This window comes from Chiloscyllium plagiosum, chromosome 41 (assembly GCF_004010195.1).
Source record: "Chiloscyllium plagiosum isolate BGI_BamShark_2017 chromosome 41, ASM401019v2, whole genome shotgun sequence".
NCBI classification, from domain to species: Eukaryota; Metazoa; Chordata; class Chondrichthyes; order Orectolobiformes; family Hemiscylliidae; genus Chiloscyllium; species Chiloscyllium plagiosum.
In genome coordinates, this window is record NC_057750.1 from 6,331,280 (window position 1) to 6,346,218 (window position 14,939).

The following is a 14,939-nucleotide window of genomic DNA, read 5'->3' on the forward strand; positions in this document are numbered from 1 at the left end:
AGACATGTGGAATGGTGGATCACCACAATCCTGTTGGATAGCAGAGCTGGCTCAAGGGGCCGAATAGCCTACTCCTGCTCCTATTTCCTCTGGTCTTATTACAATACAGGGACCCACCATCACAACGCCACTACCAGCCAACGTTAGCAAATGGCTTCCTCCCAATAGCCCACCTTCTGATCACCAACTGGGCACTGGGTGCCTTGCTGCCTGATTGGTCGAACGCACGTCCCAAACCAACCCCATTGGCTGTGCTCTCTATTTTCTCCTCCATGTGATGTGGGTGGCACAAGCTCAGCTAGTGTCTGTTGTCCTTGCGCAAGAATCTGGAGCAAGAGGAGGCCATTCGGGCCTTAATGGTCTGCTATTCCATTCATGGCTGATGAATGAGAATGAATGAAAATATTTTTTAAAAGACATTAATAAAAAAGAGAAATTGCATTACTGAGGGAGTGCAGCACTGTCAGAGTGGCTGATTTTTCAGCTCAGATGTTTAATTGAGACTCCTCCCACCGCCTGCCTGGATATAAAGGATTTCATGGCACAGAAATCGCCGTCCACAAACACCCCTAACCTCCACCACCCTCTACACCCTCCGAGCTGATAAATACCTATCCCTTCAACCACAACACCAGGCCCATCCTGTGGGATCTTGCTGTACGGCCATCAGCTGCTCTACATGCCAACAGTGACTGGAGCTCAAGAAATCGCTCTGACAGCGATGCAGTGTTAATCCAGAGACCCAGATAATGTTCCAGGCACCCAGGTTCAAATCCCACCACACAGATGATGGAATATGAATTCAATAAAATATTCTGAAATTAAGAGTCTAATGATGACCAGGAAGGCATAATTGATTGTTGGAAAGCCTCATCTGGTTCACTAATTATCCTTCAGGGAAGTAAATCTGCCATTCTTATCTGGTCTGGCCTACATGCTGTGAAACTTCAAAGGGTTCAGGAAAGATTTACAAGGAGGTTGCCAGGGTTGGAAGGTTTGAGCTACAGGGAGAGGCTGAACAGGCTGGGGCTGTTTTCCCTGGAGTGTTGGAGGCTGAGGGGTGACATTATAGAGGTTTATAAAATCATGAGGGGCGTGGATAGGATAAATAAACAAGATCTCTTCCCCGGGGGTAGAGGATTCCAGAACTAGAGGGCATAGGTTCAGGGTGAGAGGGGAAAGATTTAAAAGGGACCTAAGGGGGCAATGTTTTCACACAGAGGGTGGTACGTGTATGGAATGAGCTGCCAGAGGAAGTGGCGGAGGCTGGTACAGTTACAACATTTAAAAGGCATCTAGATGGGTATATAAGTAGGAAGGGATATGGGCCAAATGGGACCGGATTAGTTTGGGATATCTGGTCAGCATAGATGAGTTGGACTGAAGGGTCTGTTTCTGTGCTGTACATCTCCCTGACTCTATGTAACTCCAGACCCACAACAATGGGATTGACTCTTAACAGCCCTGTGGGCAATTAGGGATGGGTTCTGCTACTCGCTCTGCAAAGAGTCCCTGCAGTGTGGGAGCAGGCCATTGGCCCATCAAGTCCACCCTGACCCTTCAAAGAGAGACCCAACCTCCTACCCAATCCCGGTTACCCTGTGTTTCCAATGACTAACCTGCACATCTTTGGACTGTGGGAGGAAACTGGAGCACCCGGAGGAAACCCACGCAGACACGGGGGAGAATGTGCAAACTCCACACAGACAGTCACCCGAGGGTGGAATCGAACCTAGGACCATGGTGCTGTGAGGCATCAGTGCTGACCACTGAGCCACCATGCCACCCAACCACTCCTAACCTGATTTAAAATTGCCTTCCTTGATTAAGGGTGGTATGGTGCCTCAGTGGTCAGCACTGCTGTCTCACAGCACCAAGGATCTGGGTTTGATTCCACCCTCGGGCGACAGTGGGGAGTTTGCACATTCTCCCTGTGTCTGTGTGGGTTCCCTCTAGTCTCCTCTCACAGTTTAAAGATGTGCTAGGGTGGGGATTGATTATGGGAAGTATTGATAGTGTTCAGTGACGTGTAGGTTAGTCATGTGAAACGCAGGGTGACACAGTAGGGGTGTCCAGGTGGGGCCGAATGGCCTGTTTCCACACTGTATGGAGCCTACAAATAATTTCTTTGGTTCTATCCCACCAGGTCCCTCTCTGTTGAATACAGCGGTGATATTTTTCCAGGCCGTATAAATGTCAGGGACAGTTCCTGGCAGAGTCTAGCCTGAGAGTGAGCAGGGGGGGATGGGAACTGGCCCTCAATGAGAGAGCTCTAGAGCATGAAGGAACAGCCAATTGGCCAGTGGTTTCCAGGTCAGAGTATCTTCTGTCTCCCAGAGTTGGCCAAGGAGGGGTGGGAGGGAGTGGGTCACTCCTTACATGGGCAGGCGAACTATGTTGGGAAGAAGCCTTGAGGTGTATAAAGGGAGCAGTAGATGCTGTGTCCGTCCTGGCGCACTGTTGTAGCGGTAGGTGTCAGGATCACAGCAGGGGGGACACACCTGGAGCAGGTAAGGAACTCTGTGAACGGCACCTTCCCCTGTGCCCAGCACACCCCAATATCCAGGGAACCTGGGACCTTCAAAAACCCACTTACCGGGAGTTGCAGCCAGGATTTTATTCCGTGTTAAATCAACCGTCCCGGACGCAGGGTTGTTACAAATTTGGGAAATCTCTCCAACACCGTTTAACTTAAAATTGGGAATGTTTGTTTGAGACTAAGTTACAAGCACTGGGGACTTTGGACGTTTCAAGTCTTAGGATTGAGGATTTTCGATTTTAAACGGGAGATTTTGGACGCTTCAGTGGCTAAATTTGGGATTTTTGCACCCCCCCCCAGACACACACTTGGGAATTTCGGGCGCTGTCTCAGTTTTTTAAAGCGGCAATTCTGGACACTGACAAACCGGGAAACTTTGGACTGTCCTAAAATTGGGAATAATCGACAGGTGTTTTTTTTTAAAACTTGGAAGCGTTTGGAAATTTTAACTTTTAGAGTGGGGAATTCCGGACAGTAAGTTACAATTCGGGAGAATTCGGGATCACAGTTTAAGTTTCAAATTTGGGAATTTTTTGGAAACGGATAAACTACAAATTTGAGAATTTGGGGCCACTGTTTAAGTTTCAAATTTGGGAATTTTTAGGATACGGATAAACTACAAATTTGAGAATTTGGAATCGCTGCGCCATGTCAACGTTTCATCAAGAAATTAATAGCATTTAAACTTTTGTCTGTCTTAATTTTAATAACTCTAAAATCGATTCCAAATACAATTTGTCCCCCCCCAGAGTTTTCCAATATCTCTTTTGCATACAATTCTAACTATCAGGGTCAATCTCCAAATTTCCTTTCGATTTATAATTGTCCGCTTGAATTTTTTGACCGATGTTTCTTTATTTTTTTTTAAAAAATATATCCTGAAATGGTCTACGCCTGGAACAGGGTTAAACTCTCCCTGTCGACTGCCTGCGCCCAGACTGCGTCAGGCGCAGGGAGCCAGGAGCACACACACACACAGAGCTCGGTGAATAATTCCCCTTTCTGAGATGTTCCATCTAGTGAGACGGTTCCCAGGAAACAGCCAACTCGCCCTTCGAGCCTTGGGGAGCGGTAAGATGGTCGGAAACTTGCTGATTCCGCAAAGAGCAGTGTGCAAGTTTGCGCCTGGATTTCCCAGTGAATGTAGGGCTGATCCTAACATCACTTTCTGCTTGACCCTGTCTCAATGTCAGGTTCGAACCAGTTGGTTTGGAGCGGGGTTCCACCAGATCCCCAAAGTGTGGGGGGGTGGGGGGCAATCACAATCGCTTGAGATCCCCACATTCCAAATCCAATCCAATTGGATCCAGCCGGGAGTCACGTATTAGATCACTTACAGTGTGGAAACAGGCCCTTCAGCCCAACAAGTCCACACTGACCCGCTGAAGCGCAACCCCCCCAGACCCATTCCCCTACATTTACCCCTTCACCTAACACTGTGGGCAATTTAGCATGGCCAATCCACCCTAACCTGCACATCTTTGGACTGTGGGAGGAAACCTGAGCACCTGGAGGAAACCCACGCAGAGACGGGGAGAATGTGCAAACTCGGTACAGACAGTTGTCTGAGGTGGGAATTGAGCCCAGATGCTGTGAGGCAGCAGCGCTAACCACTGTGCCACCCTAAATGTGGGGTCTACAGTAAGGGGGAGGGAAGGATGGGGAACCAGTTTTGCCAAAGGGACAGCAGAAGGCAGGAAGATATTAGAGACGGTATTCCTTTGGGAAGGGGTATCCAGACTGCAAAGGGGTGTTTTTATTCACTTATGGAATATGGGGGGTCCCTGGCTGGGCCCAGAGTTTATCCCCCATCCCTAATTGCCCCCTTGAGAAGGTGGGGGGTGAGCTGCCTTCTTGAGCCGCTGCTGTCTGTGTGCTGTGGGTTGACCCACAATGTCCTCAGGGAGGGAATTCCGGGATTCTGACCCAGCGACACTGAAGGAACGGCGACGTATTTCCAGGTCAGGGTCGGGAGTGGCTTGAAGGGGAAATCTTGTCAGAGTAGGACAGGAGAATCCCATTCTCATTTAAAGGAACGTTTTGAGAACTAGGAGGTGAGGCGATGCACCAAAGGAGGGGCAAACTATTTTGTTTTGTCCAGCTGAGAGAGATCAGGATTGGTGATGGAGTTGAATCGAAAAGGGAACTGGATTCATATCTGAAGGGAAATGGATTTTCCCTGGAAGGGGGGAGGCTGGTGGCATGTGTGGGGAGGGGGGAAAGGAGTGGGGGGTTGCTGTTACAGAGTGCTGACACCAGCATGATGGACCGAATGGTTTCCACGGCGGGCTGCTCGCTGATTCTGCTGAGACTCCTACCCCGTCCCTTTCATCTGCAAGGGCAAGGGGCTAGTATGGACAACCCATGAAACCCAGAGATTGGGAATGGAGCAATAGAGTAATCGGTGGGATGTTGCTGAGCCGCGAACTTGCGTGTCTCACGTTACGCCAGTAACCTCCCCCCCACCCCAACCACTAAAAGTTGCTCGCTTGGTGCTACGCAAATGCAGGGTCCCAACTGTTTGAACAGACAGCCTTGTCTTGGCAATGTGCTCCCCCCAGTGGACACATATGCAATTACAGATTGGGTCTGATCACTTCCAACCAACCTGTCCAGAGATGTGGACAACTGACACATTCTTCCATGTTTGTCACATACCCCCGACCCCGCCCAGCTCCTGCTCTGTAAGGAATGCTCCCAGCACAACGAGCACATTTTCAATTATTTGCACCTCCCGTTAGCACCCATTCAGCATTTATCTCTCTCCCGGCTTATCTTCAGCCTTGGGTGGCACCGTGGCGTAGTGGTTAGCACTGCTACCTCCCAGCACCAGTAGACCTGGGTTCAATTCCCGCCTCAGGCGACTGACTGTGTGGAGTTTGCACATTCTCCCTGTTTAGTCTGTGTGGGTTTCCTCTGGTTTCCTCCCACAGTCACAAAGATGTGCAGGTCAGGTGAATTGCCCATAGGGGTATGTAGATTTGTTGGGCCGAAGGGCCTGTTTCCACACTGTAAGTACCCTGTTTAGTCTGTGTGGGTTTCCTCTGGTTTCCTCCCACAGTCACAAAGATGTGCAGGTCAGGTGAATTGCCCATAGGGGTATGGGTGAGTTGCGCTTTGGCGGGTCGGTGTAGATTTGTTGGGCCGAAGGGCCTGTTTCCACACTGTAAGTAATCTAATCTAATTCCTTCATCTGCTTCTTGGAGTCCATCTATCAAATTAAACATCACACAACACTAGGTTATAGTCTGACAGGTTTATTTGAAAGCACTAGCTTTCGGAGATCTGCTCCTTCATCAGGTAGTTGGGGAACATGACCATATAGCACAGAATTTATAGCAAAAGGGTTACAGTGTTATGGAGTTGCAATGATATGTTAAACATGACATATCATTATCTATATATATATATAACCAATATATATCATACTGATATATATATAGTTGTTTAATATTTCATTGCAACTCCATGATACTGTACCTCATTCCGGAATGGTGGTAGGAGAGGTCAGAGCTCCCATTCATAGAATCCCTATAGTATGGAAGATGGCCATTCAGCCCATCAAGTCTCCAAAGACCATCCCACTAAGATCCAAAGACCACACCACCCCATCCCTGTGGCTAGCCCACCCAATATTCCATAATATTAGAATGCGCAAACTCCAGACAGTCGTCCGAGGGCGGAATCGAACCTGGGCCCCTGGCGTGTGAGGCAGCGGTGCTAACCACCGAGCCACCGTGCTGCAAATTTAGACAGTCAAATCCTTGTCTTCAAACCCCTCCCATGGCCCCGACCTCTCCCTATCTCTCTTAACCCCATCTAACTTTGCAAACCTCCGAGATCTCTGCCCTCCCTCAATTTCACTCTCTTCAGCGTCCTTGGTTTTAATCACTGCATTGGTAGCTGTTTCCTCAGTAACAGGTCCTGAGCTCTGGAATTCCTATCCTTTAACCTGTTCAGCTCTCCATCACTTGCTCTCTCTTTCTCTCTCTCTTTCTCTCTTTCTTTCTCTCTCTCTTTCTCGCTCTTTCTCTCTCTCTCCTCTCTCTCTCTCTCCCCTTGCTCTCACATTCTCTCTCTCTCTCTCTCTGTCTCTAAGTCTCTCCTTAAAACTGACCTCTACGAGCAAAAGTTTAGTCTCCTGTTCTCATATCTCCTTTCGTGACTCAGAGTCAACTGGCAGCATTCCTTGTGGAGCAGCATGGGACATTCATCAAAGGTGCTATATAAAGGCAAGCAGTTGTTGTTGGTCGTTGACCTGTGAGTCCTTGTCAAGGGCAGGTCTTTGAGATAGACAATAAATTTGAGGAAGGTCAATGAGGAGGGCGGAAACTCTGGGAGCACAGTGCAGCCATAAATGAATTAAACAGCAGAAGCATCACTATTTACTCTGTTCATACACACTTCCTGCGGTTGTAGTTTCGAAAAGTGAGCCCCATTTCCATAATCCTAAAATGCTCTCGGGAAGTTTGAAAATTCATTCATCATTTTTATTATTGGATGTTAAGATTGCTAAACTTAACGTCACAGCGCGCAGCCTTTGTAATGTGATGCTTAGATATTTAAAAAAGGTGTGAGGCTTAAATGTTTTCAGGTGGTGGCAATATGCCAGTGTGACCGACTGGCATGGCTTCCTCACAGAACACTATGGCACTCAATCCCATTTTAGGACTTAGATGCCAATCCTAATTTGGGGCCTGTGCCGTGCTGGAGGTCCACGTTTTGAGAGAATCCTTTAAGTCGGGAACCTCATTTGGGTTTTTAACAAAAATCCAGTCATGGGTCTTTGGCTGAGCCAATGTTTATTGCCCCATCCCTAATTGCCCCCTTGAGAAAGTGGAGGAGAGCCGACATCTTGAATTGCTTCTGCCCCAGTTTGGTGTTGGACACCCACAATGCCCTTTAGGGAGGGAGTTGCAAGGATTTTGACCCAGCGACACGGCGATATATTTCCGAGTCAGGTCCAAAGAGGACAGTCCCAATTTCTTCAATCTATCCTCAAGATTGGAGTTCCTCATCTTTGGAACCATCCTTGTAAAGCGCTTTTGTCTTCCCACTGATGAGTACTTCCAATAATGTGGTGTCCAGAACTGTACACAATCCTCTAGCTGAGGAGGTCCACTGTGGACTTGTTGGGCTGAGTGTTTCCACACTGTCGGGATTCTATGATTCTAACCAATGTCTCCAGGACCAGTTGAGAAAGGACATCCCAAATTTTGGTTTCTCCCTGTTGCTGTTGTCCACTTCCCTGGATTGTTTTGGGGAAGTCTCTAGATCATGTGGGAGAGGCCATCCATTAGAAACCAAGAGAAGGACCTTTGAGCCTGTTGATGATGGCCACAGTCGGTTTGGAGAGATCTTCTGTTATTTGTTGATCAGAGACGTTATGACGCATCTCTGGGGCCAGGCCTCCTGGCTCAGACATTGGGACACTACCACTTCACGCAATGGGCAGCTTGGTATTCTAATCCAAATTTCCCCCACCTTCTGCCTAACTCGTCTCCATTAACCTCCTCTTGAGGTGTCTCGTGTCTGCCCGATTAAAAATTGCACTTTTTCTTCCGGGCAATAATTGTGTGACATTGCTGTGCATGGTATAACCTGGACATTATGCCACAATGGAGTCATAGAGATGTACAGCATGGAAACAGACCCTTTGGTCCAACCCGTCCATTCCGACCAGGTATCCCAACCCAATCTAGTCCCACCTGCCAGCACCCGGCCCATATCCCTCCAAACCCTTCCTATTCATATACCCTTCCAGATGCCTCTTAAATGTTGCAATTGTACCAGCCTCATATTGCCAGAAAATTCTATTTTGAAATCCTGTCGCACCTTGTGGTTCAGCAAGTGCAATGCTGGGAGACTTCTCTCATAAAATTGTCATCGATAGTTGTAAAAATCCATCTGGCTCAGTGATGTCACTTTTACGCAAGAAAATCTGCCACCCTTACCTGGTCTGGCCTACATGTGACTCCAGTCCCACAGCAATATGGCTGACTATTAAGTGCCCTAAAAATAGCTCAGCAAGCCACTCCATTCAAGGGGCAATTAGGGGTCAGTAACAAAATGCTGGCCTTGTCTAGTGATGCCAACATCGCAAGAAAGGCCTTATGAATAAAATCTGAAGGGACTTGGCTGGATAAATATCACCTAATCATTCTCCCGAATGGAAATTGCTGGGGGAACTCAGCAGGTCTGGCACCAACTGTGGAGAGAGGGAAACAGAGTTCACATTTTGACTCCACTGACCCCATCGTCAGAACTTCAACCAGAAACATGAACTGTTTCTCTCTCCGTCACTCCACAGACCTGCCGAGTTTCTGTGGAGAGACGGAGAGAGGGACAGTTCACGTTTCTGGTTGAAGTTATGCTGAAGGGTTGTTTCTCTCCACAGACCTGCCGAGTTTCTGTGGAGAGAGGGACAGTTCACGTTTCTGGTTGAAGTTCTGCTGAAGGGTTGTTTCTCTCCACAGACCTGGCGAGTTTCTCCAGCAATTTCGGTTTCTGTTTCGGATTTCCAGCATCCACAGTTTCTGGTTTGATTTTCCGGTCTGCTTTTGACTTCCAGTTAGTGTCCCCTTGCCCTAGATTCCCGCAACACTTGACTAAGCTTTCTCTCCAACTCATCAGGACACGTTGCAAGAGTGCCAAATTTCAAAGCCAGCATGTGATGAAGCTGCTCCTTTAACAAGGTTACACTGTCCTTGGCTTTTCTTTTGCAAAGAGTTTGTAAATGACACAGACTCCAAAAAGTCTGGATTTGAAGGGTTTTAGGGCAAGTTTGATTATAACTAACAGATACTGCCTCAGGCAACAGGCTTTCAAGTTGTAAAAAACAGACACTTGTCCAATGAAAGGGGAGCGGCCAGTTCTCCCAGCTCTGCTTCTCTCTAGTCTGGTCTGGTTTGGTTTGGTTTGTAACTGCAGCGTGGTAAAAGCTGCTGGGCCCACAGAAGCAGGTCCATGCTGATCCTCCCTCTCTCCAGGAAGACCCTGTATTGGATTTTACCTTTTGTACCACGGGGGTGTTAATGGGGATTGTTGCACGTATTGGGAACAGCATCATTAAGCTGGGATGATCTGTTGGGTTTGCGGAAAGGTTAAGTTATTCTGTATTTTGTTCTCTGTTGTTTGTATTTTATTCGGTAATCCTATAAATAAATTCTGTTTTGTTTAAAACTAAATGGTTGGGCCAGCTGCATCTCACCTGGAATATCCACTTAACACTTGCTTAAAACAACACGCAAAGTGAGGGTCTGGGCTGGATTGTTTTGAGGGTGTCTGACCTGGTCCATAACACGTGGCAGGAGGATGTAAAGACTACAGATGCTGGAGATCAGAGTCGAGAGTGTGGTGCTGGAAAAGCACAGCAGGTCAGGCAGCATCCGAGGAGCAGGAGAATCGACGTTTCAGGCATAAGCCCTTCATCAGGAACGACCGTTTCGAGCAGTGTCTCTTCATTCCTGATGAAGGGCTTGTGCCCGAAACATCGATTCTCCTGCTCTTCAAATGCTGCCTGACCTGCTGTGCTTTTCCAGCACCACACTCACGACCCATAACAAGTGGCAGCCTATATTGTGTTGGGAAAGGGTGCCGATTGGTTGGCATGTGAACTCCGATTGGCCGAGGTGTTGCCATGGAAAAGGCACCCCTCTTCGCTTCACTCAAAGCATGTGTCTCTTTTGGCTACAGAGGTAAGGTCCTGGCTGTTGGAAATATGAGGCCTCCAGCAACTTTTCCGTCAGGCAGAAGATGCAGATGCTTGAGCACACGTGCTAACAGATTCAAGATCAGCTTCTTCCCGGCCATATTAGACTGACGAATGGACCTCCCCTACCTCAAATAACGTTGGTCTTGCCCTGTGCAATTGTTGTCCGCAAGAAAAAGTCCCATTTTGAATTGTGGCAAATGTGAGAGACACCCTCAAGTGGAGATTAACGGGGCTTTTTAGTTTAGCTTAAGAGTTAGGCAGAGGGTTGGGCTAATTTGTGTTGGAATACAGTCAGTTCTTCTGTGACACGATGGTTGCGTTCTTGTGGAACCCCGCTTTATAGAAAAAGCGCACTTCAGAAACTGCGCTTAAAGTGTTGATGATGTAATCGCAATACAGCTAACATATGTTTTAAAAGTTTCGTCAACCATGTTACAGTGAATTCACCTTCGTGAACCACACATTAAAGCCATACAAGCTGTTCAGGCCTACCCTGTATTCCTCACCCCGTCCAAGTTGTTTTTTTTTCACCCTATGATCTATATGTCCTTGCTCACAATGGTCTGCCTGTAAAGCTCACAAACAAAGCTTTGCACTGTACTTAGGTACATGGGACAATAAATAAAATCGAACCAATGAGCCACATTGGGATTGAGTCAAAATGCACTAGCAGTTCATTTCAAAATGCTGTAAAAAAATAAGTAAATTAATCCCCTAAATTGTTACCATCATCTATGTCGTTTGATCCTGTACTCTTTGCAACCTCAACATCTCTTTTACTGCCTGAGGGATGGTGCCGGGAATTGGAGAGTATGAGTTTATTGGGGGCTTGTCTATTTTTCTTGCCTATTGATGGCTCTGTCCCCCATTCTGATTGGTGTGTTTCAGGACTTGGTCAATTTGCAATCATGCCTTTCAGTAGCACTCACAACAAATGGAAGCTGAACTATACAGCAGAGGAAGAGTTTCCTGACCTCAGCAAACATAACAATCACATGGCCAAGGCTTTGACCCTCGATATCTACAAACAACTTCGCGACAAGGAGACTCCCAGTGGCTTCACCCTTGACGATGTGATCCAGACCGGAGTGGACAATCCAGGTGAGAGGACGGGCAAAGGCGCTTTGGTGACTTTCCGCAGCACGCCTTGTAGTCGGTACACACCGTCGCTACGGGGCCGTCGGTGATGGAGGGCGTGGATGTTTGTGGATGTGGTGCCAATCAAGCGGGGGCTGCTTTGTCCCTGGATGGTGTTGAGCTTCTCAGGTGTTGTTGGAGCTGCCCCCATCCAGGGCAAAGTGAAGAATATCCCGTCACCCTCCAGACTCCTGCCTTGTCAATGCTGGACAGGCTTTGGGGAGTCAGGAGGTGAGTTACCCGCTGCAGGTTCGCAGCCTCTGACCTCCCCTTGTATTGATATGGCTGAAGTCAGAGGTCGCAAGACCCCAGGTTATAATTCAATAGGTTTATTTGAAGTCACTTCAGCTGATGAAGGGGCAGTGCTCTGAAACCTTGTGGTTTCAAGTAAACCTATTGGACTGTAACCTGGTGTTGTGTGACTGCTGACCTTGTCCACCCCAGTCCAACATTGGCACTTCCACACCATTGATATGGCTCAGTCAATCCCTAGACATTGATAGTGGGGAATTCAGCAATAAAGACCCCACTGAACATTGAGGGGTGATGGTTAGCTTTTCTGTTGTTGGAGCTGGTCATTAAAGATCATAACATTGGAATGTTACTTGACGACATCCCTTGTTAACTGACCTATCGGGAGAGTAGACTCTTTTAGTAATTATGGATGGTCAGGCCAGCATTGGTTTCCTGTCTCTAATTACCTAGGGTGCACTTAGAAGTTGACCACATTGTCTGGAGTCACCCAGATTTTTAAAACAACCGTCTGTGTAATGGCAACCATTTTATTCCTGACTTTTACTGAATTCCGGTCCCACCATCTGTACAGTGGGATTCAAACCCTATCCCCAGACCTTTAGCCTTTGCTTCCAGATGACTAAACTCAGTGACATTGCCACTCGACCACCCCTGTTCCTTGGAGGACAGGGCAGTACAAGTGGTGAACCCATTGCAATGTGGTTGTCAATGGGGTCTGGACAGGGCAGGTAGTGAGAATGTACTACACTGCGGAGAATGGATCAGGGACTCCGGAGTCTCAGCTCGATAAAGAGAAAAGTCTTCGCCCTAAGGGTTGCGCTTGTTTGAGATCCTCTGATCCGTTAGCATCGTGTATCAGATGCTGGATTTGAGAAAATTGTCGACAATCTAAATTTAAGGGACAATTAGGACAGTCAGTGGAATGGAAGGCTCTTCCTATCAGATGGGGGAGATCAGGGGACGGCTGACTGTCCCTGGAGATCGTCTCCATGAATAGGGTGAATAGCAAAGACGTTTTCCCTGGGTTGGGGGGAGTCCAAAACTAGGGGCATATTTTAAGGTGATAAGGGAAGGATTTAAAAGGGACCTGAGGGGCAACCATTTCATGCAGGGGGTGGATTGAATTCCCAGAGGAAGTGGTAGATGCAGGTACAATTGTAACATTTCAAAGACATTTGGACAAGTGCATAGATAGGAAAGGTTTAAAGGGATATGGGCCAAATGTATGCAAATAGGACTAGTTTAATTCAGGAAACTTGGTCAGCATGGACGAGTTGGACTGAAGGGTCTGTTCGGTGCTGTACATCTCGATGATTATTCTGTTGCTGAGCAGTTTTAATTCAGTAGTCTTGCGGCTAAGAGGTGGTGCGGGATGGTAGAAGATGGAGCAGCCTACTCCTACTCTGCTGTGAAACCTTGTATCATCAGTTAGTGAGCATCGCGTCGATCTGAACACCAGCCCATGCTGTTGCGGGATCGATAATATCAGGGTTTCTCACTGTCCCTCAGGTCACCCCTTCATCATGACCGTGGGCTGTGTCGCTGGGGATGAGGAATCTTACGATGTCTTCAAGGCTCTCTTCGACCCCGTCATTCAGGATCGTCACGGCGGCTACAAGCCAACAGACAAACACAAGACTGACCTCAACCACGAAAACCTGAAGGTTTGTACCAGGCCGTGCGGCCGGCTGAATCCACCTCTGTCCTCTCACACTGGGAGCTGGAGGGATACTGCTACGGACGTGTAGACAGGTCAGCATTAGATTAGATTGCATTACAGTGTGGAAACAGGCCCTTCGGCCCAACAAGTCCACACCGACCCGCCAAAGCGTAACGCACCCGTACCCCTACATTTACCCCTTACCTAACACTACGGGCAATTTAGCATGGCCAATTCACCTGACCTGCACATCTTTGGACTGTGGGAGGAAACTGGCGGAAACCCACGCAGACACGGGGAGAATGTGCAAACTCCACACAGACAGTCGCCTGAGGCGGGAATTGAACCCGGGTCTCTGGCGCTGTGAGGCAGCAGTGCTAACCACTGTGCTACCGTGCCGCATTGAGATTTGAAGTGAAATCAGTCTGATATTTACTGGCCTCTTGTCATCAGACCCCGCAGACCCCACATAAACAGAAAAACCTCCATACAGAAAGAAGCCATTCGGCCCAAGTGGTCCAGGAGGTTACTAGCCAACCTGGTCAGAGATGTTACCACACACCCTATAGAGTAGGTGGGACTTGAACCCACGTTCTCCTGGTCCTGGGGTAGGGACACTGCCTATGCACCAAAAGAGCCTCTCCAAACCCAACCGCTCCATATTGCTGCTCCTGCCCCCTTTCAGTAGAAGGACAAGGGCAGCAGATACATGGGAACACCACCCCTGCAGGTTCCCCTCCACTCACCATTCCGATTGGGAAATATATCGCTGTTCCTTCAGTGTGACTGGGCCAAGGTCCTGGAATTCCTTCCCTGAGGGCATTGGGTGTCAACCCACAGTACAGGGACTGCAGTGGTTCAAGACTGCTCACCCCCACCTTCTCAAGGGGGCAATTAGGGAGGGGGGGGTGATAAACGCTGCACCCAGCCAGTGACACCCACACTCCTGCACCCCCCCCACCATGAAAAAGAACCAGAATTGTCTCCTGTCTTTAATGAAGGTAATGACCAGCCCAGCCCGGTATAGTGGAATGAATTGGCCCATCACACCTCTGCCCACTTGTTGAGAGAGTTATCCAGTTAATCCACAACTCTTCTTCCCAATGATGTACTCGCTCAGTCTCGGGGACTGGCAATGTCTGGATTTTTCCAGAAAGCACTGTTTGGTAAATGCCTGCATTTGGACCAAGTTAAAAATCACATGACACCAGATTAGAGTCCAACAGGTTTATTTGGAAGCACTAGCTTTCGGAGCGCCACTCCTTCATCCGTTGGTTGTGGTACAGGATTTACTATAAATTCTGTGTCCTATGATACTGCCCCACTAGCTACCCGATGAAGGAGCAGCGCTCCGAAAGCTAGTGCTTCCAATTAAACCTGTCGGACTATAACCTGGTGTTGTGTGATTTTTAACGTTGTCCAACCCAGTCCAACCCCGGCATCTCCACGTGATGTATTTGTACAAAACCTGCCTTGAGCTTTAAAGGCAGGACCTGAGGGAGATCAATGGCCCCATCGGAATAAAATCACAGGTCAGGAATCCTTTATCTGACCATCCCAGTCAGATCTTAGCTTTTAGTTCATTTGCGTGTGTATGTTGGCGGGGGGGGGGGGGGGGTGCGAGAATCTTTGCT

The 14,939-nt window shown here is 48.2% G+C and overlaps 1 protein-coding gene across 1 annotated transcript in view; it reads left to right on the forward strand.

Annotated features, from left to right (window-relative positions):
- Positions 1-2,404: 2,404 nt before the first annotated feature.
- Positions 2,405-14,939, forward strand: part of LOC122542796 (creatine kinase M-type) — a 21,710-nt gene continuing 9,175 nt past the window's right edge. Inside the window, exons 1-3 of the mRNA XM_043680847.1 lie at positions 2,405-2,510; positions 11,142-11,354; positions 13,155-13,309. Coding sequence (XP_043536782.1) covers positions 11,162-11,354; positions 13,155-13,309 — 348 coding nt within the window. The 5' untranslated portion in view covers positions 2,405-2,510; positions 11,142-11,161. The remainder of the gene's footprint in view (positions 2,511-11,141; positions 11,355-13,154; positions 13,310-14,939) is intronic.